At 40.1% G+C, this 24,128-nt stretch overlaps 1 protein-coding gene across 1 annotated transcript in view; it reads left to right on the forward strand.

The window, feature by feature from the left end:
* Positions 1–313: 313 nt before the first annotated feature.
* The window catches only part of colec12 (collectin subfamily member 12), a 74,757-nt gene continuing 50,942 nt past the window's right edge, over positions 314–24,128 (forward strand). Inside the window, exons 1-2 of the mRNA XM_002934123.5 lie at positions 314–749; positions 12,291–12,341. Coding sequence (XP_002934169.1) covers positions 743–749; positions 12,291–12,341 — 58 coding nt within the window. The 5' untranslated portion in view covers positions 314–742. The remainder of the gene's footprint in view (positions 750–12,290; positions 12,342–24,128) is intronic.

Genomic DNA, 24,128 nt, shown 5'->3' on the forward strand with positions numbered 1-24,128 from the left:
CGGAGCAGTTAAACCCAATTCATTGATGCTTTTCATTTACAGGCTAATGAAAGCCAGCATCTGCTATTCCTTATTGCCTGTGAGATACAGTAACCCTATCCATTGCTTTTCCTGATGGTCCTACGTCCCCCTAGGTGCCTGCAAATTAAGGGGAATTTGAGAGGTATGTATGATATCCCCCACTCCCCTAATCTTGCTTTCTTAGCTATGTGGTGAACCTCCTGTAGTGACACCCTGGCTAGACCCCTACAAGGGAGGGGATGGGGCTGGAGGTAGGGGAGTGGCTGGGAGCTGAGACATATGTACAAAAAGCACATGGTTGCAGAATAAACTTGCAGACATCTGACTCCCTTCTCCTTGGCCTCTGATGATTTTCTTTACTGGAAATGTTCTGCTTCTAGGGGAATAGGTGACAGACCTTGCATTGCTTCAGATCTGATTGTCCATCCAAAGCTGCTGCATGAGAGAGTAGGAGGGAACTGGAGCAGAAGCTCAGCACAACTCTGCCTTTCTGTAAACTGTTTGCTAGGAGGCTGCGGGCTGGGCTTCTTTCTGACTTGGTGGCACAGATCACTAGGACGACAGCGGCACAGGGTATTGCCTCATAAGTCAGGCTGCTGGGCCCCCCTTCATCTGCTGGCAGCAACAGACATGGAAACAAAGTAACACAGGACCAGACGTCTGCCTGCACCTCACTAAACATCACTTTGACGTGCCCTGTGTCACCATCTATTGTGCCAACATGAAAGGTAAGACTTCAACACATCTGCTTAACTACAACTCCCAAAAATCTATTTCTCCCCCTTTCATAGCTGGAGATGTTCAGAGTTATAGTCCAGCAACAGCCAGAGAGCCACAGACTGGACATCCCTGTTATACAGTATCACTAATCTAAGTTAATGGGGGCATAGAGCTGGGTTGTCTCCCCAGATGTCTATTAATCTATTGATTTGCTGTTGTTGTCCCCACTTTCATGAGCACCGCTTGGAGCTGAGCTTTCTCTGATGGGCTGTTTGCTTGTGCACATCTGGAAGTGGTTAGATGCCAGGGGAGGCAGGACTGGCTTGTGAAATACATTTGGCATCCTCCTAACTCGGGATCCACTGACTGGAAAATATTTGCCTTTTGCATATGTGAGATCTGAGACTAAATGAGAGGATGCATGTTTGAGCCATGCTGGAGTAATTAAGCCTCAGAGACAGGGAGCTGAGCCCTGAGCTCAAGGAGACAGAACGTTGGGTAACTCAGGCACAAACTGCAGTACATGTAGGGACAGGGGAACTCTGCTGCTTTCTAGGTGGGGGAACACAGTTATACAATAGGAAGCAGTTCATTTTGTATGTAACTGGGTAGATAAAGAAAGGCCTGTATGCCTGAGATCCACATTTCTACATACAGATATGAACATTATGTTACTGCCAACCAGAATTAGTTTTTCTACAAGCTTCCACATATTAATAGTACTGAGTTAGCTCATGCCAATAATGTATTTATTATGTGCCCCCAATTAACATTTAGAAGAATAAAGCAATAAGATGACCTGATTCTGTTAGAGTGCAGCTCCCAGTTTCAGATTAGGGGTGCCCGTATGGAGACCAATCGTTTTTGAGCTGGGGGCCAGTAGATCACCGCAGCCCAGCTTTGTTACAGAGAACTCCTTTGGATCATCCTATGGGTGCATCTTATTATTCAGTGGAACAAACTTTTCAGCATGAACTCACTGGAGTATTCTTTAGAGCTGATATGTGCCAGTACCAGCTGGCTCACACATTTCTCATACAAGTGATGGAAGCTGGTGGGAAATATACCCGGCGTGCCATACCCCATGCAGAGGCTCTTTCTTGAAAATTAAATCCGATTTTTAAATAAATATACCAAGGTTTTATTTACAATTACATGGCCATTCTTCACTGCTACTGGATTTAGGTAGACTATTTTTAGCTGATACATTTCTCAGCAGCATTAGAGGAATGCCAGCAAATAATGTATCATTTTTAATGTATTTTTACATGTATTTATATGAGGGATCGAATCCACTATTCGGCCGAACCCCAAATCCTTCGAGAAAGATTCGGCCGAATAACAAACTGAATCCAAATCCTAAATTGCAAATGTAAAGTAAGTAAGCACGAGACAAGTTTTCAACTTTCATGTTTATGTGACGAAAAGTCACATGATTTTAAGGATTTGGATTCTGTTCGACCAGGACCCTGGATTCTGCTGAGTTTGAAAAAAGGCCAAATCAAGAAGCAAATTTGGATTCGGTGCATCCCTGATTTATATAAACACCAACATATTCTGCAATGTTGTATAATAAATGGGTGTATACATTAAACATACAAGAAAACATACAAAACGAATACAAAGGGCCCTGCCCAAAAGAGCATGCAATTTGTAATGACTATTGTGTGACTATTAATCCACAAAAACATGCACTAAGGGGTGCAAAATCATTCCCCTCATTTATTAATAAGCACATGCATCCTGGGCAACTGCTTATGAATACAGCACTGCTGAATGCAGGAAGCACTGCTTTCACATGGAAAGCACATCTCCTTGGTGGTTTGCACCTGTTTTTTGTGTCTGCTCTATGTCCCTCCAATAATTTATCAACCTTAATGTCCCCTTTAAGGTTATTTTCAAAACACAGGCATACCTTTTTTTTCAAACAACATTGAAAAATTGTCTGTTTTATTTTTCCAGCCCTTAGTAAATCGTAGCCATACTGAGAAATGTATTCAGAACAATTCCTTTATTTTATATCCATCTTCCAGCTTTTCCTGTAGCTTTTCTCTATGAGGGTCCACAGTAGTCTGTCATTCTAATGTCCTTAGAGAGTTGGGTTAGAATTCTCTGCATTACCCAGGACATCAGTTGCTAAGGATGGGATCAGAAGTTTCTAAAGCGTGACCATCCCTTTAATGGCAGGATTCAAGTTTGGCACAGTTACAATTGGAACTTGGGTGAGAGCAAACCTGTCCCAATGCTTTAGTGAGAGTGATGATTCAGCTGGTTTCCATCGTTTGGGCACTTCCTTTGTATTTGCCAATAAGTCTGAGCTGAGCTTTGGCCACCTTTCCCAGAGCTTAACACAAGGGAAATACAGGTGACTAAACAGATTTCTGTTTTGTTTACTTGCAAATCACAGGCTTGAGTCACTTTAGGCAGGGGTTTAGCCATGTGAAACTGTATGTTTTAGAAGAACAACACATTTAAGGTGAAAAGCTTAGAAATACATTTCTCTTTTTATCTGCTTTTCACTGATTGTTTTAGCAAAAGCATTTGGTAGGTCTGCAAAAGCCCTCTGCTACTTTTGTTTTCCCTTGGGGAGACTAAAAACATAGGAGTTTTAGTTTTAATTGTTCTTTAAGGGGAAGTAATTGAGCCAACATTGACTTAAAGTACTCTTAATTCACATACAAATAAAAAGAATACTTTATAAAAGCTTGCATTTCCCATTATTTATAATAAAATCGAGCTCCCCAGGTGGAGATATGCAGGCCAGGTACAGCCTTCTGGGGAATATTTATAGACCCTAGCCTGCCTAATTACACCTTAGACCTGTTTGTGTGACATCATATGTTAATGTAACTTGCCCCCCTCTGCATTTGGCAGCCCCTATATTTATGATGGGCTGAGGTAAGGATATAGGTAGCCCCCTGCTGCCACTTATTTGGCTTCCAAGTTGCGTATCATTCAAACAGGGGCAGATTTATCTATGTCACATTAGAGCTCACCACAAAAAAAATCACCCACTTTCTATTCATTTCTATAGGATTTTTAGAAGTGTATTTATCAAATGGTGAACTCTAAATGTATTCCATTGATAAATACACTTCTAAAAACCCCATAGGAATGAATATAGAGTGGGTTATTTTTTGGGTGGTTAACTCTAATCACATTTTGATTAATCTGTCCCTTAGTTTTTGGACTGTTCCACCTGGTTAAGAGCCTGATATTTTTGGGAGATATCTGTTTGCTTGTGGTACCGCATCCTACCTGTATAGGCAGTAGTGGGACAAGGCCAGTGGTGGAACAAGACAGTAGAGGGCCCCACTCACTTGGGCCACTATCACTCATTTGGGGAAAAGGTGTATTATTTCACTGCCCGTACTTATTTTGCTTGAATAGTAAAACCCTTTAGTAAAGATAAAAATATGAGTGCAGGGTATAATAAGGGTGAAGACACACCGAGCTACTAGTGGCAGCTACTTTTTCACAGCTACTGAACTCCAGAAAATATCTTGCAATAGACAACAATGAGAATTGTCTCTGCTAAAACACACATAGAGACAATTATCGGTAAATAAGCAGCATTGTCTATTTTAGTAGCCACAACAAGTAGCTGCTGCTAGTAGCTCCATGTGTCCATGACCCTAATCCAGAATTGAGACTTTATCTATTGTAAAACATTTACTAACAAATTCCTCACAAAAAGCAACACTTCTTTTTAGATTTTTAAGAAAAGAAAATGTATTACTGTATAACTGAGCCTTATTACTGCAGGGATACATATCTGGTCACATTTTGCACTTTTTCTTGTGCTAATCACCTGCTGCTCCATGCTTTGTATGGGGTCCCTTGCGCTGCCAGAATAACGGCATCCCAGATAAGAACTGGAAGCAAGTAAAATTCTTGAAATGAGTAAACAAGCACATGTGTTTCTCTTTCTCTTCCTCCCCGAGGAGTATCAAAATAGTTACATCATTTGGTTTGTGCAAAAAAACAAATAACTTTTTCCATGGTTGCATTTCCTGAGAGCTGTGTTAGCGGCAATAATGCCATTGCTTTTCTATGGTTATTACTTGGCAAAGAAAATATTCTTATTTAATATTGTTGGCATGTTAGTGGGATGTGTGTTTGCTCTCGGCACAAATCAATTGCAGCACCATTGTTCCCTTCATTTTTCATGTTAAATATTGGTCTGTTGCACACCAAAGGTGGAACCATACATACACACATGAATAAAGCCTCTGTTTAGACATGCAATTCCTGGGCTCACATCCACATTTAAGTCATTGCTGCACCCCAATAGTCTTTCTAATACATTATGTAAAGAAGCCATCTGGATTTTATTACAGGAACTAAAGTTAGTCTCTAGCATTTGTCCTTGGCCTTTTCCTACATGTCTAACTGAACTGTTGGTCCTTACTGTACCCAGACATTTTCTTACTTTGTCTCCTAACAGGCTGTCCCTTGTTACAAATTAGATGACATTATAGGGTCGGTCTGTACACAAACATCCTACACACAGTTCCAATGGTGGGGGGAGAGAACTAATTACACATTTGGGCTACTCAAAACCTATGGGACCCCTGTCAGTCAAGGAAATCAAGCAAAGGACTAGTTTGTACAAGCTGTAATGTGCATAAGTAGCCATGTCCGGTTGAGAAGACTCACTAATAAACCCGGGGTAGTTCCCATTTAAGTTAACTTTTATTATGTTATAGAATGGCTAGTTTTAAGCATCTTTTTGTTTTTTATTTTTAGTTATAGTCTGGTTTATTTTATTTTTTTTTAGTTTATTACATTCTTTTTTAATTATTTTGCCTACTTCTTCTGACTCCAACAATTCCAAATATCTATTGGGAGTCACTAACCTCCTAGCCATTCTATAACATACAAAATGTTATCTTCAATGTGAACCACCCCTTTAAATAGAGCAGAAGTTGAAATTGTTGTGAACCTAGTGGATATTAAATATGTTCCATTTTGATCTATTGTTAGTTTGTGTGAGATTAATATTCAATAGAAGAGATTTTTTGCATATAACATTACCCTAAAGCATGTGGTATGTTTTTTATTAATGGATGAGTTTGACTGCCTGGCCAGACTTCCCTTCATTTCCTCTGTACTAGGAGCTGTTGAGCACGATCCTTATCTTCTTTTGTTTCAGGGTTCTGCACTTCTATTGGTGACACTGTATGCATAGAATAAAGAAGGGGAAAGCTTGTCACAATCTAAATAATAGGAATTGTAAGAGCTGTCTCACAAGTGACATTTTTACATAACATTATTATGAAATTTTAACATGGAATTTGTTGAAAAATCTGATAGTTGTGGCTGCACCTGGAGCCACTGCGTTGGCCTGCGGGCAGCCACACTTAGTGGACTTGATACTGCTCACATATCAGTTTTATGACAGATTCCACTTAATGTGGCTGCCCCCAGGCCTACACAATGGCTCCAGGTGCAGCCACAACTATTTGCACACTGCATTTTTCCATATACAAATGGCCGCAGGTCTATTTTGGAGCGCAGAGATCTGCCACATGGCCTGTGGGTTCATTGCTCACTTCTTAGTCAGTGCAGGATCCAACAGAGGCGGATAGGGGGAGGCACATTGGCGTCCACAGCCTCCCCACTTCCTGCCCTTACATTGTGCACCATTAGCAAGGCAGAGCATGGTAGGAGATGTAGCCCATATTGGGGCCCCTTCCTTAGTGCCTTCCCTAAGGAAGGACAGGGATATCCTTCCTTATGCTGCTCTCTGTTCTGAGAGTCGGATTTGCCAAAGTTTGTGGGAGTACAGAACAAATCATGGGTAATTTAGGAACACGCCTGGCTTATATATGTGGGTAAAATCGCTAGTGTTTTCCACAGGGTTTTTACGCTACATTACAATTTTGTGATAACGTGGTGTATAAACACCATATATGACCTAATCATCGTACTTTACCGATTCTTCTCACACTCAAGCCAAATCCCCCCTGTCTTTTAAAAGGGTTTATTCAGCTTGGAATTTGTGGTGCAAATGCTTTGTGCTCCTGAGCTGAGTGCTAATGTATGGATAACAAAAATGATCTGGGCATCCATACCCTCACTCACATAGATTTTAATGCTTTTTTTGAATCCTGTTTAATTAGTTGCATTAGGGCTCTGGCACACGGGGAGATTGGTCGCCCGCGACAAAACTCCCTGTTCTGAAAATCGCGCCGCCGCGTATGCCATCCCACCGGCGATTTACATTTTCGGCGGTGGGATGGCAATCCGGGGAGATTAGTCGCCTGAGACATGGGAGATTTGTTGCAGGCGACTAATCTCCCCGTGTGCCAGAGCCCTTACTGTTACAAGTTATGAAGGTGGGTATTGGATAGCCAATACATTGGTGGACCTTCATTAAATTAAAAAATATTCCAGACCTGCAACCTAAGAAAAGCTGCCCTTAAATATACATTCCTTTTAGTAGCCAGAATGTGTAATAGAAAAAAATGTCCACTTTCTAACAGGAAAACTCAGTTTGACAATTATAACACTAAAACAAGAAACACCATTTCTTAAACTAAAATGTATTGTCCCCCTGGGCTTTGATTACTGGGAAGGTTATCTGATACCAACAGTTTGTAGAATCATTCCATGTAGATGGGACAGTACCCTTGAGCCTCTGCTCTATCTTTGCAAACCCCAGCCCCCATAGTGTTATGGTCTTTTACCTTAAATCATTTCAGACATTTTCAGTTCAAGGCACTGTTTGTGTAAATAGTAAATTAATAGTTTGCCACTTACTACTACGTTATACTTTGCACTTTTGGTGGCTTGGTGCCCGACTGGAGGGAAAGAGATTTCTGGTAATTACCATCCCATATGTTTAACACTTGTCTGCTGCCAAAACAGCCACATTAAGGGCGATTTGTAAAAAGCACATTGCTAGGCCCTTTTTTGCCTGCAGTGCAAATTTAAACCCAAAAAATGTAGGTTTCGTTGGCAGGCTGTTGATTAGGGCAGGAGGGTGACATTTTTGTGTCAGGAGGCCTAAATACTGTAAGGACACAATCTTTGCCCAGGTGCAGTAACCTATAGCTACCAATAGGATGTTTGCTTTAAAACATGTGATGATTAAATGATACATACTAAGTGGATACCATGGGTATTAGACCTATAGCAAACTTTGCACCTTTTATTACATAAAACCCCTTTAAGAGTTCATCAAAACCAAATTTTTAATGTTCTTAGTTACCTTTGTATTCTTTTCTTGAAGCACATTGTGAGCCAATTGGATGTAATTAGTGATGAGCAAATCAGTCCTGTCTCGCTTCGCTGAAAAATTCTTTTGAAAGATTCGCGAAACGGCGAAAAATTTGCAAAATGGTGAAAAAGTTGTGTGCAAAAAAAAATTTGTTGCGCGACTATTCTTTTGACGCACGCAACTATTTTTTTGACGCGTCACTATTCTTTTTCCACCCACATCTATTCTTATGACGCACGACCATGCTTTCGATGCCCGTAACAATTTTTGGACATGCAGTGAATTTTTCCATGGCAAATTTTTTCATCCATTTTGCAAAACAATCCGCCAATGGCGAAACACGGAAATTCGCCGCAAATCCATGCCTGGCGAAACATTTTGCCCATTACTAGACGTAATACATTTTATTGGTTCTACTTAGATAATGCTAATCAGCATGACCATGATCTGCAATAGATCTCTTAACATTAACATGTGTATGAATGGAAATGTGGCTTCCCATTCTTCTGGGTCACCCTGTGTGGTTTATTATCTCCAGAAAACAAGCAACAATGTGTTTATGAGCAATATATGAGCAATAAACCCCTGTTAAGCTTTCCATTTATTTCTGAATTAAAAAATACAGGATTGTTGGCAGTGTTTTGAATGCCCTTATATCTCTAAAAATGTTACCTGTTGCTAGGGTGCCAGTGACTCAAGCAGCCAGAAAGCTCATTAATTGTAAGACTCTTTTATTAAATTCTATATATCATTTCCTCTATTCAGGTTCTCTCCTTTAGCCATTCAAACTAATACTAAGGTCTGTGGGCCTATTGAGTAGCTGATAGTTGCAGTTCTATGCACATGAAACTTTATTGTGAGGTAACCTTCCCCAGAAAGTGGAATTTTTCTCTCCATGAATGATGGGGCTGGGTGCTGATCAGTAAGTTTATCCTGTGCCGAGGCAGAACAGTGTGGATGTGTGTGGGAGTGAAATCAAATCTTAAATGTGCAAATGGGCCAAGTCATGAGCAGAGGAGAATCTGAAGTTTAATTTGGAAGGAGACTGGGAGCAATTGGAAGGAGTTGTGCAGAGTGTTGGCAGCTCCCAAGACTTGGGTGAGGTCTGTTAGTTGGACACTAGTAGCATTTTACACACAGAATTTAGAAAAGCTATAATTACAGCATCAAGTATCACCCCTGATAAAAGATCTTACTCATGCTTAATATTCCTGATTTAATGCAGGCATCACTTTTTCAAATGACTTTTGGCACTGAGGGTGCAGCTCAAATTTAAGGCACGTAAAATGCCCAGAATGCAATTTGAGCTCTAGGGTGAAACATGTTAGTGTTAAAAGGACACTATACCCTATATACTGTACATTAGTGGGGTTCTGTCTTCCTATTAATGGGCCATTAGATGTGAGGATTAAGACACTGAAGGTAAGCTGGGGCCTCAGTCAGATGGAAAATACAGGTACATTTATGCAATTAAGTATAAGGGAGGTCCAACCTAAGACTCTTCAGTTGTTGAACTACAGCTCCCAGTATCCCCCCGCAGCCACAAGAGTAGAAGTTGTGTACATATATAATATTACTACTATTATTATTCAGTATTTATATGACGTATTCCTCAACACAGACATTATACATCATTCCCTGGTTTCACTTGGACACCAATGACACACACTAGGGTGACTTTTATCATGAGCCAATTAACCTGCCTATATGTATTTTGGAAATGTGCCATATTGCACCCATTTAACAGAAAAATACCCCCATCACTGATAAAAACGTGCATTTAATTATTAGGTTCTGTGTGCATATTCAGATGCAAATTTCCCACGATGCAGAAATTCATCATAGAATTCCAGCATCAGTTGCATGAAGTGCGCCAAAACACATGCTATTGCCTTTGCAAATTTTCTGTAATTCATGAGCAACTGTGGCTAGCATCCTCAGAGTCAGATTATGTCACTTCCGGTGCATGTGTTAATAATGGAATAGTAGTCTGATTCGCTGGGCAGAATCAGAGTACAATTAAGTCCTTAAGTCCTTAACACCTATCACCCAACCTACTGTGAGTACCATGCGTTCCCCAGCATCAGGAGGCTCACTTGCCCATGATTTATCAGAAGAGGCAGCACGGAGGCAATGGTGCTCAGTGCAATTACACAAGGAGTTTGTCGGACTGGGGTGCCAAGTGCCCACTAGAAAACCTTAGACCTTAGGCCCACTCTCCCCTTTTCTGTTCACTCACTTTGTTTAATCTCTTAATTACATACTATTATGTATCCTTGCCTCCATTTCTTCTGTTTCTTCTAATATAGAATTGAGTAATGGCCATGGTATAGACATACAAGGCAAGTGGTTGGGTGAGCAGGAGAGTCCACTCACACAAGGGCCCCCGGGAAGTTTTCCTGGTACCCTTTTTGGACCAGTCCAACACTGACCACAAGTACCTTAAATAAGTAGCATCAATACGTTGACAGCTTTCTATATGATGCGTCCATGCTTGCAGTTGTGACTGCGACTAATAATGGTAAATTGCACTAAGTTACACATCATTTATAACTATGAAACATTAAAACCTGAGAGGACCATTGTTTTACTAAAATAGAACGGCCATATGCAAATGTTTTCAGATCCATAACAGGTCCATATAATGTTCCCTTCAAACAGCAAATCAGCACTATTTCTAAAGAAGTCATTGCCCATCATATGACAACATCACTCAACAGTCACCTGTGCAGCAACTATGATATCATAATGTTACATTCCTGAAATGGCTGTAGCTAATTTCACCTAGTACAGATGGGAAGCTGCCCTATTGCTTGCAGCTATTTAGCAGTTACTATGGCACCACCAAATTAATTCTAAGAGAATTATAATGGATTCTGATTTTAGCATCTAATCAGAGGCACAATAATGACAAAGAATCTGCTTTAAGGCAATCATGGCAAAGAGTTACGCTTTAACTGTTAACATGACATCACTTTGGGAGGAGAGATGTGCTTTAACTGTTACTATGAGATCACCTTGGCCCACGGCAAAATGTAAATTTCTTCCACAACAGTAATTGGTTCCCAGCCTTCGCTTGTTCATAGATGATAAAATTCACTAAGCCAGTCACCCTATGCTACAATGCTGCAGCTTTGCTTACATTACTATAGTGGTGGTATGAAGGTATATATTACTGTAACTGATTATCCTGCTGTTACAGGGAAACCGTCATTACATGCTTGGCATTATGAAAGGCAAAAATGGCCCTTTAGGGCCCTGGCAAACAGCATGATAGCCCACCTGCAAAGCTGGAATTCTCACAGGCAGAAAACATGCCAAGTAGAGTATCGTAGATGTTTTTTCCATGACTTTATGCAATTGCCATATTCATATCACTGTAATTTGTTCCTTTAAAATAAATACCATTTTGAATAAATACCATTTTTATATGCTGAAATCCAGCTTCAAAACAGTTCTTCTCTTTCTGCATCATTTGTAATCCTGACAGGGGAGGAGGGACTAAAACATTGATGTTACAAATTGTAACAACTTCTTCACAGTTTACGGACAGCATGCAGGAACAACATAACCCACAATGCATTGCAGTGCAATGTTCCTTTCCTTATTGACATCACGTGTGCAGGGAATTGTGGGATTTGGAGGATGCAGGCTGAGAACAGTTGACAACTGTTACATTTTATTTGAGTCTCAAAGTAGTCAGCCAAATCAGCAGGAGAACAGGGGACCAGGCTTAGGTAACTGTTCCAAACCTTATTATTACATTTGAAGCCTCAAAAGGGGAAGGGCCTGCCTCCTAATAGCCTATGTACAATGAGTTGTATAGTGTGTTAAAAAACAACTTTTAAGGGCAGGGACCTCCATCCTCTTGTGTCTTTGACTCTTAACTTATTGCAACTGTATCTTGTATTTATTTGTGCTTATTGTAATACTTTGTATTTATCTATTTTAATACCCCTGTTTATATTAATGTTTTCTACTGTACAGCGCTGCGTACATAAGTAGCGCTTTATAAATAAAGTTATACATACATACATACATACATACATGTGTATACCAGACAACATATCCCTCTTTTCACCTGCTGGGCTCACTGGATGTAGGCATGGAGTGGTGAGGGGAGCCAGCTCATAGGCCAGAAGACCTCAGATGCACCCCTACAGGGAGGTGGGATCAACTGAAAAATGAAAATAGTTTCAGACGTACTGCTTTGTACTATTTAGTGCAATAAAGATTACTGCTATGTACTATTTAGTAAAGATTGTTCCTTAAAGCTGTGGTTGTAGCACTGATAATAATAATAATGTACCTGTTTGTTTTGTAGACGACTTTGCTGAAGAAGAGGAGGTACAGTCGTTTGGATACAAGAGGTTTGGTGAGTCTTTGGCCTATTAATGTTAAACTAAAAACTGTGAAAATCTGAAAAGTCTGAAAAAATAAGAATCATTTTGGGTTTAATTGTCTATTAAATGTCTATTAGACCAGACACATTTTATCTTTTCTTATTAAGTGTTATTACTACAGAATATTTCAAATCTCAAGTTCCTCTATTTGATGAATTCAAGATTTTCAAAATGCCTTGAGAACTAAGACAGGTTGGAATCTTATCGTTTCCAAGTTGCCATGGGTTGTGCCTAGATCAGGTGTCTTATGCCTGTCACTCATGCACCGATATTGGCATCGGCATTGGGAGTTGTAGTTCAGCACCAGCTGGAGGCCACAGGTGACAGACTACTATTGTAAACTGACAGATTTTTGGTTCCAATTTCACTTTAGTAAGCATGACTTTTATGAATTTTTCAGCACTGTTAGGCTTTTGGGTTCATTTTCACAAGAAAAACCGTTTGTTTAGTGTTTTTCTTTTTATAATGGATATTGAACAAGCCTGACATAATAGTGTATGTGGTTATTTTGGAAGACACCAGCAGATTGAGTAACCTAAAAGCCCTCATTTCTTTTTTTCCCTGCTAGTTAATAAACCCACTCAGAAAACAGTGAATAAGTCAGAATAATCTATCCGCTGACCCGACGAAAACGCTTTGGCGCATATTTAATCTGGCGCTCATTTATGAGTTACAGGCAGCTGGAAACATTTGTTGGTCACTTTCTGGCAGACGAGTCTGCGACCAAACATCCTCTTCAGGGTTCAGCAAAGGAGTTATTGTTCACTTCACTGTCTGTTTGGATTAATGCAGATTTATGGCAAAGGATCACATGTACGAATGCGAAACGTCAACAAGATACTGAGTTGTTTTCTTTCAAGTCCTGTGCATTTTGCATATATTCTGTCCTTAAGAGAACACATGGCTCCATCGTACTGTTTCATTTGGCCTAGTCCCAAGCTCTTAGGTGGGGTTCTTCATGTTTTCATTTCATTATTTATTTTTCATGAACAGCTTGGAGAGGGTGATCACAGCTGCCCCCTTTCCTACAGTCCTGAACTGAGCCGTGTTGGACATTGACATTAAGAGACCCATTTATCAACATTCTCGTGGTTTTAGAGGTTTTTAAAACCATGAAAAAAATCATTTTCTCTAAAACTATCAATGTCAAGTGTCGCACAAAGAAACCTAAAAAAAATCCCAAAACCTCTAAAACCACGAGGCAAAGACCATCCAGTTGTAAAAAAGGACACCTGCTTCTGACTTTTACATGACCTTGACTGCTTTTAGATTTCAAAAAATCCCATTTTTGTGCAAAAAATTTTTTTTTGAAACGTGAAAACAACATTTCAAACATTAGTAAATGCCCCTAACTATGCAAGCAGCACAGCAGCACCTGGGAAGGGACTGTGGATGTAGGGTTGTAGATTTAGGTTAATAGCAATCTCGCTGATCAAAATGCTAGGAGACCTTCTGTCCATGTGACTATCTATGAGAGTTAATCAAGGGCACATTCTTGGTGCAGATTATGCCTTCTGGCTAACTACACCTTTAAATTTGATATTTACTTGATATTTACCTATTATATTAAACTTAAAGGAGAAAGAAAGGTAAAAACTAAGTAAGCTTTATCAGAAAGGTCTATGTAAATACAGCCATAAGCACTTACAGTTCTCTGTTAAAAAATTTGTTGTGTCTGTAATTCCTGTGCCAGACACGCAGCTATCTCCCCTCTCCTGCTCCCCCCTCCCTCAAGAATGCTAAGAACTCACTCCCCCTTAGGAATGTGAACCTGAGCCAATCAGCAGGAAGCTGACTCTTACTAACTGAGCATGTTCACTTGGTCTGGGTGTCTGTGCAGGAGCTGGGCATTATGGGAACTTTCTTTACACAGCTCAGCGTTTTTTCTTCCTGTTTGGCTTCTGATCATCTGAACAGGAGAAATATGGGGAGACTTAAGGGCACTATTGAGACAACTGAAGGTATGCCTGCAGATTGAGATTAACTCTTTATTAGTCTTTCTTTCTCCTTTAATATTCCATCTAATTTCTAGTCTAGTTTCTAATCTAGTTTCTTCCATCTAAGAAACAAAACATTCATTTTTATGTGCTGCTTTTTTCATTATTTTATTTTATTTCTTACATTTCTATTAATTCCAATTCTATTAATTATTCTTAAGGCAACTAAACTCAAGGTGCTATAGAGTGACTGCAGGTGGCCCAGAAGTTGATGGAGATGAAAATATTGTAAACTGTATATTTTTCAGTGCCAGTACTACGATATTAGGTTAGCGCTACGGAAAATATAATTCTGCCAGTATAAACAATATTGAATACTTTTAGCTGTATAATATGATTATACACAATAAAATGGATAATGGCCTCACATTTGATCCTAGGTGATCTATTCAGTATGCCAGGAGTTAATAAATAGTTAAATACAGTTTACTATATGCTACTGCCACCTCCTAAGTACACTGCCACATGTTTCTCTTGGCTGACTCCTGATCTTGCCCATCTCTAAATTTTGTGTCTCATACCGCCTTCTTTTTTTTTTATATTGCAAGCTCTTAAGTCCTATTTGCCTCCTGTATTGGTCAGTTTTTCTTATGTTCAGTGTAATCATCCTTATGTTCTACAGTGGTGCAAAATAGTTGCTTTATGATTACATGTTAATGATAAAAATGTTGTTATGACAAGCCATGCTTGAATGGATGGTCCATACACAGACCTATACCTGCTTAGAAGTACAGAAGTCCTCCACATCATCCCTCCAAATGTTTGCGCCTCAGTTTCAAATCTTTATGTAGCCTTTTCATGATGGACCCTAGGGAGGTATCACCTGGCAACAAGCAGAGAGTATGGGTCAGTACTAGAACATTCCAAGTTAGCATTTGCAGCAACCTAAAGAACATTGAGCATAAAGGTCTACATGCTAAGATTGCCAAGTGAGCAGATCTTCTCCAGACATTGTCAGACTGTGCCACAGGGATACCAGGAAAATTCCTGGTGGGCCCAGGTGTCAGTGGGCCCTTCTGCTACTAGCCATTTGGCCTAATTCATGGTCATTTCCTATTCTCTATGGGAACAAATTGACTAAATATAAAGAAGAATAGATTATAGTATGTAAAGAAAAAAACTAGGAAAATATAGAGATTGAGTGAGAAGTGGATGAAAAATAGTTTGGAGAGTGGGCCCACGGTCTAAGGTTTTCTGGTGGTCCCTGGGGCCCCAGTCCGACACTGTCTCCCGATATCCCCACCTGCGGGTGGCCAATATCGGACTAATTCGGTCGTTTGGCCCTGGGGCCAAATGGTCAAATTAGAACAACGGGTATAGGCGTCCATTGGTTTGGGGACCGCGTCAACGAGCCGATGCAGTTCCCGATCCGACTAAAAATCAAACCTGCCTGATTTCAGGCCAGATGCCGGTCGGGCAGACCCATCGTTAATACCCATACACGGGCCGATAAGCTGCCAAATTGGTCTAAGGGACTGATATCAGCAGCTAGAATTGGCCCGTGTATGGCCACCTTAAGAACTGCTGCTGACACTAGGGATAAGGATGAACCAAAAGATCAGAAAGTTAAAGTACTAGGGGGACAAATCTGACAAATTTATTTCCACTTTTAAAGGCTGCTGTAATTCTAGGCTTGTACAACAGGTCCTTTATATCAAAATCCATAGCTGTATGCTTTTGTCAGGCTTTACTTGCATTTTAAAGTTCACCGATCAGTCACTACCATTTTACCATTTCCTGTACATTAAGCTGTAAAAGACTCCAGCTGTTGGGTGTCTCAAGCTGAGCCGAGCCACATCTTATACTGCAAATATATGCAAACTAGGAACAATCTCATTTTGCTGAACTGTACTCATATTGAGGGAGTATTTTATACCAGCCAGAAGCACCCTGGTTGCCTTATTTTATTATTAAGAGTTGTTTATTTTTAAGCTGGACATTTATTTTTACTGTACAGAAGGATTGTTTTACATTCCTCTCCCCGCTGCCATGTGGGTCCCCTGATATAAGTAGCATGTGCCATCACACATTCCATATGGACTTGCTTTCTTTAGGGAGGCTGTTGCAGCGTAAGTGGGGAACTGAGACTATTTATATAGCACATTGTTTGTTTGAGTTTTTTGTAATGGCCAAAGCAGATGTTTGGAGTAGTGCTGGTTTCCAGCCTACTTACCACATGACCACCCATTACAATGCCTTTACACATCTGCACATTGTTATAGTGAGATCCCTAGTTCAGTGGTTGAAGCTAGCAATCTGCACCATGCTGTGTAAGCACAGATAACCTCTTCCCCCAAGGAATGTTAGGTATGTCAGGGCAATACATAAATAGTAATTAAAAGACCAGTAGCATCAAAAATAATAAATATGAATTCAGTGTTATGCACTACTTATCTTGCATGCATAAAACTCTGACTTACAAATAAATTAGCTCAATTAGCTTTTTATCCACAATGCAGTGTTTGATCCCACAATTTCAGCATAATATCTGCCACTAGCAGGAGTTGCTTGTGACCCTCAAATTATCATCACCTTTAGGGTGGTTGTAGCTCCAGGGATGCTCTGCGTCAGTAGGTACATTTGCACACGATTCACTGGGACTGACTTGGCAAGTGCAGGGAGCAGGATTGGGTGCAAGTATCTTTCATGAATGGTGTCAATGTGTGCAAGACTGCCACCATTAATTTCAGCGTGTTTTTTATGCTCTGCTGGTTTCAGCCATCTGAATTCAGTACCAGGTACTGGATTTCAGTACCAAAAATCCAGTACCAGCTGCAGAGCAAAGCTGTTCCCCTAGACACAAGAGCTTGATGAATGATCACAGTACCGTTTGCTGCAGTGCAGTAAGGATGGTCAAACACAGGCAGATTTTAGCTGCCGATTCGGCCCCGTCAGTCCAAGTCAGCAGTTTATCTGCTCATGTATAGGGCACTCTGACTGCCTACCCTACTGATTTCTGGCCAAAATAAGCCAGATATCGATTATGATTAATAACATCTCTTTCCAAAGTCATTTTTTTAATAGGGGCTTCAAGAATACAAAATATTTTTTTTGAAACAGTCTTTATTTGGGATTTAAAGTTAAGTTCAAGCTTTACTAAGGAAGTAGGCTAGAAATGTTATATATTATGTTTTGTGCTTCTGTACCAGCCCAAGGCAACCACAGCCCTTTAGCAGGGAAGATCTGTGCCCCCAAAGATGCCCCAGTAGGTCCCCATCTTCTTTTCTGCTGATTCACTGCAAATGCTCTGTGCTGCTGTCACTTACTGAGCTTAGAGACTCACTCACAATATACTGTATATGCACAATATAAATGTCACATTATAAGGCTGATTAGTAAGTAATACAGATTATTAGTACATGGCAGTTGTGAAACCAGTGCAATTATCATCTTTTAATAATCAGCCCCATGGCATCGGCTTCTATGCTGATTTGCAACAACCCCTAAGCTTAGCTCCTTCTTCAGACTGCAATGAGCATGTGAGTGTCATTGACACAGAATCCAAGATGGGCAGCTACTGGGACAAATTTGAAGAAAGAGGAAAAACCTTTAGACTGGTTTAATATGTTCAGTATATAAAATATGGCATTTCTAGCCATATTGATTTTTTAGGGGTTTAGTTCTCTTTAAAGTATGTTATTGATTTTCAATCTTTTTAGCTCTAAAGTAAAATTAATCAAGGTGTAATTAAGGTGCCAAGTTTGAGGCATAAACTGGTTGATGGGGTTAGGATTGACATCACTAGGTGATTAATAGGTACAAAGGTATGTGGGGATGTTGAGCTGAGGCCTTCATTATATTTTGCACCAGTGACCATGGGTTTAAGCTACACCCGTTTTCTCATTTTTTTGCTGCCCTGTATCCACCTTTCTTCCAACCAGGGGCCTCTAAGGTCCATCAGGAACCCTGGCCCCATTAAGAGTTTAGTGGGGACTAGGGTGAAGACCAAGTTAAGAAACAGGCAGGTTATGTTCTTTGAAAACAGACACAGACAGGGTTAACAAGGCAAGACTAAAGGCACTGGTGTAGGTAGGGATAAGAGGCAGCTAAGGCAAGGCCCCCTGGTAGGCAATGCAGATTTGGCAGGAAAAGCCCAAGGCAAGTCTCAGAAGGAGTTGACAGTCAGATGGTCAGGGCAGGCAGCATACCAGCAAGGTCAGACAGACAAGGGTCAATACAGGATCAGATCAGGGTACACACTGACAAGGGCAGGATGACCAAACAAACTGATTGATCTGAACTGGTTGATCTGATAAGAATGCAGCAGAGGATCCAGAATCATATGGAGATACAAGTGAAGAGCCATAGTGAGGTGTGGATGAGTTAAACGCTATGAATGTTACTAGAAAGATCTGAATTTAACCGGTAGAAGGTTCTCACTTAGTTAAGAGCAGAAGAACTCTAAAAGCAGGTAGGCTGGAGGGAATGAGGTGGAATTTTGGGAAGCTGCCAGTTAGGAGCAGGAAGCAGTAATATAGGCAGGGTAGGATGAGGGTGTAAATGTTTTAGTAGCTGTCTGAGAGAGTAAGGAATGGATCTTGGCAATTCTGCTAGAAAAACATGATAAGTTTTGTCACTGATATGAGTATATTATAGGAGAAGGCAAGGGTGCTTCATTTGTACAGTTATCATTTATTCTCTGATGAATTATTTACCAAATTGACAGTTCCAGCACAACAGCTGTTCTTAAGATACTTCTTAATAACTGTTTAATTTGCTCCTGCTTTCACTTTATCACTGTCCTTTCTTTAGGAATGTATTATGGTATATCAGTGCAATATGCAAACAGTATATTCACAGAAGGTTATCATTGCCTAATGCCAAATGTATTTATGGACCTTGTAATGAAAACCATATGGATAAGAGTTTATTTCTGTACTTGCTTTTCATCAAGCAAATAGGCAATTAACTCATTCTGGTTGGATGCTTACAAACCTATTGCCAAAAATATCACCACTTGTACATATAAGGTTCCATCATCGTGCATGTACCCTAATTATAACTGGGAATAAATAATAACTGGGAAACCTATGAGAAAAGACACGCTGGCTATTAGACAGACAGATGGTACGCTTTATTACACAGGCCCAGATGCACTTTGATGTACAAAGACAATTCACAGGGCTTCATTTCATTGCTGGGTGACCCCTGTTATATAAGCTGCCACTTGCTGTGCAATTACCAATTAATATCAGCAAAAAGAAATCAGAAGTGGATCCAATGCGGAGCTATTAAACTGCAGCCCTTTAATTGGCTGAAGCAACATGTGCTTAATTAAAGGGGTCATATTGTGTGAAAAACAATTTTGCACCAATGAATTGTACTCACCTAAAAGTATAACGAATATGCTTTAAAAAGTAGGGTTTCAAGTTGATTTATTGAAACTCTCTCCAAAAACCTTACTAGTCCCGCCCATCTGTTCCACTTCCTGCTGCCTCCTTTGCCAGGCTGTGCAGGCTTGCAGTGGCACTCTGCACACTGCACTGTAGGATAGGAACCAATAAGCAGCTAGGCTGACCTGATAGGGAAATGAAGCCTGTCTTTGCTTGTGTGATTGGCTACTCCCTTTTTACTGTGCTTCTGGCACAAAACATGGTGTTTTTTTCACCGTAGTCATTTAATAGCACTGAATTGGATCTGGTCCTCATTTACAAAGTGTGGGCCAGGGTGCAAAAAACAAGCACAGAGCATTTGAAATGCTAAAACCTGTGCCTTTCCCATGAGTACAGAGTGAACTAGCCATACAGGGACCAAAGGCTCTTTAATAGTCTTCTCATTAACTTGCACTGAATGAATTTTCCATATTTGCAGATATACTATGAGGTCGGGCACGGCAAAGGCCTCTAATGAATGTACTTATTTCTGTCCACTAAGGACAGTATATGTTGAATTCTTAGGGGGGTGTCTTCCTCTAAGTAAGGGTATGTGCCTCTTTTTAATGCTAATACAGCAAAACCTCATAAAGGGCCATTTTGCTCTAAAATGTCACCTCATGTCGGGGGCTTGAGGATTATATTAAATAATATAACTGATTTGGGCACTGGACTGGACTTTCTTTTGTGATCTGGTCTTGCTGTACATTGCAATAGATAGAATGGTGGTTGAAATAAATAAATAGATAACAGGACATTTTGTTGGTAAGAAGAAAAATATTTGAGAAAAAAGACCTTGGCTTAGTTAGAACTCTGTCATCATCATTTGTTTTTATAGCACTAGCTATATTAATTTATAACAGACAGAGGTTTTACAACAATTTAACAAACAAGGGTTACAGTATAAAAATGGGATCAGAGGGCCCTGCACACTAGAGCTAACACTACAAGCTCGAGTGAAAGAATATGGCATAGACACAAAGCAATAATGTGATTACATTTGTTTCATGCTTGGAAATCAGTTTGGCAGATTTGTGTTCAGAGTGTAACAAGGCAGTGTGCATGGAATTATATTTCCCTTCATTCAAACTGGCTGTTTTCCAAAAATCAATTATTAAAGTATGGCTAAAGGATTTTGCATGGAGATTTGCACTTTTTATTGGCAATTTGACATATTAGGTTGGAATTTGACAAAGCGAGATTTGAGTTTTCTGGCTTTGGAGGGAATCAAGGAGATGAACTACAATTGCTGCAAAATCAGGGTCTAAGTACTTTTAATGTAAGAGCATCAAGATGGACTTGGGGACATTTGGCCAGTCCCCAGGGTGCAAGAGCACTAAGGGGTGCAAAAGTGTGTCCCTAAAAAGTGTGTCCCTAAGTGCTAACTTATTGAGCACTTGCACCCTAGGGATTTCTTGTCCTTGCACTGAGCGCTGGATCAAAGAAACTTTAATAGCTGCCTCCAGTTGCTATATTGGCTTTTGCAATGTACATACCTAGACCCTTCCATAAGTGAAAAAATCAAGCTGCATTTGTTTCACTATACACAAACACTTGTATGAACACTCCAGTCTTCTGCCTCAGGCCACTATGGATTATACTTTTTAGGGCAGTGGCAGACGGGGACATTAGTCCCCTGCAACAAATCTTCGTTGCCGCGGGGCGACTAATCTCCCCGCAATGCCATCACACCGGTGAGAATGTAAATCGCCAGTGGTATGGCATACGCGTCGCTGCGATTTGCCGAAGCCGCCCGAACTTGCCCTGAGAGGATTTACGATTTACATTCTTGACAGTGGGATGGCACTGCATGGAGATTAGTCGCCCGCAGTGATAAAGATTTGTTGCGGGGCGACTAATCTCCCGTCTGCCACTGCCCTTAGGCTATTTAGATAAGACCTCCAGATCCCAAGCATTCTGAATAACAGGTCCCATACTTGCATATTGATAGTGACATAACTTCTCTAGGGGCCTCTATGTAGCCCTCTCTTATGTGTTACCGTCATCTAACTTGAGTGGAAACATTTAGAGGCCTCAGTCTGGTCACTAAGACTGATGCTAGTCTTTAACCTAAGACCATTTGTATGTAGCTCGCCTGTCTGGACTCTTGTTTACCATAAGCCTTCAGAGGCAACTTGTCGGTTAAATTTATTTGGGGGTCAAGCCACCGCACATGTCCTTCTGACCACTTAAGAGGATCTTAAAAATAACTTTTGTGGTGAGTGTTTAGGGGCCAGACACAAGCAGCCCGTGTCTATACATTAAGAGAACAGACATGTATTTAGCCAACATAATTAAACATAATAGTTCCCATTTATTACCAATCCCTTTTGAAGCTAATTTTAGAGGATATAAAAGGGTACATGATATATTATAGGTATTGCTTTAAAGTGTTACAGAGTGCATTGAAGAACACACCCCTGAGACCCATTACTGCTCTTATTCTATTGGGTTCTTTGGTTGAAAATATTGAGCCAAGCTTATAGTGCATTGTAAAACATTTTCTTCTTACAATGTTATTCTTTCAGTGGCCTTACTATTCCATCTGTATAAATTATTAGTCAGCAAGATGTATGTTCATGACCTAAATGCTAAACCATCCAGTGATAAAGATCTTGTGGATCTGTAAACAAAACTGCCTTCTTTTGCTTCCAGAAAATGTTTCCTTTGCATCCTGCCTTTGCCCACATATGAGAGGTGCATGTAGTGTATGCAGGCATAGAAAATGCTTTAAGACATCTGTGTTCTGAAACGTAGTGGTATCCCGCGAGTGTATTAAATCTGCAGTGTGCTGATCTGTTTCCTGTCCTTGTTATGATTTCTCCTCTGTAACTGAATATCCCTCCAAAGCACCAGTGGATGGGAGTTATCTTGACTACAGCTGTGTCAGCAGGCCAATGCTTATTGGCTTCCACTTCCTTCTCTTGCCTTCACACAGCAAGACATAGAGAGCCCCACAGAGGGGTTTGTTAATTTGCCAGGTTTGATCTCTTCTGTGTTTGCCTGGGGATCATTCAGCACTCACACACATTGTTTTTTCAAAAACACTTAATTTATTGGTCTAAAACTCTGTAAGAAATAGCAAGGTTACGAAGGGCCAGACACAGCCACAAGCATGGCAACCTGCAAGCTTACTGAGTTCCAAGTAGATTGAATTACCATAATAAATCCCAGCATACTGAATAAAATAATAATGAGATATAAAGACCTAGAACCAGCATATTTTCCCATTCCAGTCAAGATTTCTTCAGAGAAAGGAGCCCCCCTGCAAAAATTTGAGTGGGAACAAATTTTCCATGCAAAATATTATTTTAGGACGTTTGTTTCAAGTATTATGTTCATGTTAAACTGCTTATTTAAAAAATATATTGGTTCATAACTTGTGTTGTTATTCGTACAAATCATTAACTATGAGTTCCAACAATGTAACTTTTAGTTAAAGCGTTAAATAAGAAAAGGAGTTAAAAGACATTGGTGGTGGCAGATGGCATTGAAAAAGCACTGTGGTTAAACTCAAGGATAATCCTGGTAACACATTAGTATGTGATGCATTCAGTGCAAGTCAGTTAGTGTCTGTTCACACTGTACTTTGCACCTTGCACCTAATACAGCAAAGAATATGCAACTGGCATTTGGGTGCAGGATAGAAATATAAAGGTTAAAGAAACAGTAACACTAAAAAATTAAAGAGTTTTAAAGTAATAAATATATAATGCACTGTTGCCCTGCACTGGTAAAACTGGTGTGTTTGCTACAGTAACACTACTATAATTTATATAATAAGCTGCTGTGTAGCCACGGGGGCAGCCATTCAAGCTGGAAAAAAGGAGAAAAGGCACAGGTTACATAGCAGATAACAGATAAGCTCTGTAGAATACAATAGTGTTTTATCTGTTATCTGCTATGTGCCTGTGCCTTTTCTCCTTTGAATGGCTGCCTCCATGGCTACACAGCAGCTTATTTATATAAATTATAGTAGACTTTCTGAAGTAAACACACAACTTTTACCAGTGCAGAGCAGCAGCACATTATATTTTAGTTACTTTTATACACTTTCATTTTTTGGTGTTACTGTTCCTTTAAAATCTAAATTACCTTTGTGAATAGTAGTTTAGCGTCCATTTTTCCACTTTGCACAGCATCATGCCATAGCAAATGTGCCCTGTTGTATTTTTACAAGGCAGTATAGCACAGATATGTAGGTACATAAAGTAAATATTCTTGTAAGTAATCAGAAGGATTGAGATTCTTCTTATAGTAAGGAATGACTCCATACCTTAACAGCTATTTGAGGTTGTGGCCAAGTAACTAAATCTTAGCCTCATAAAAGACCATTCCAAAGTTACATGGGGAAGTTTCTTTCACCATCCCTGGAGTGGATAGATAGATA

The sequence above is a fragment of the Xenopus tropicalis genome, chromosome 6 (genome assembly GCF_000004195.4).
Source record: "Xenopus tropicalis strain Nigerian chromosome 6, UCB_Xtro_10.0, whole genome shotgun sequence".
NCBI classification, from domain to species: Eukaryota; Metazoa; Chordata; class Amphibia; order Anura; family Pipidae; genus Xenopus; species Xenopus tropicalis.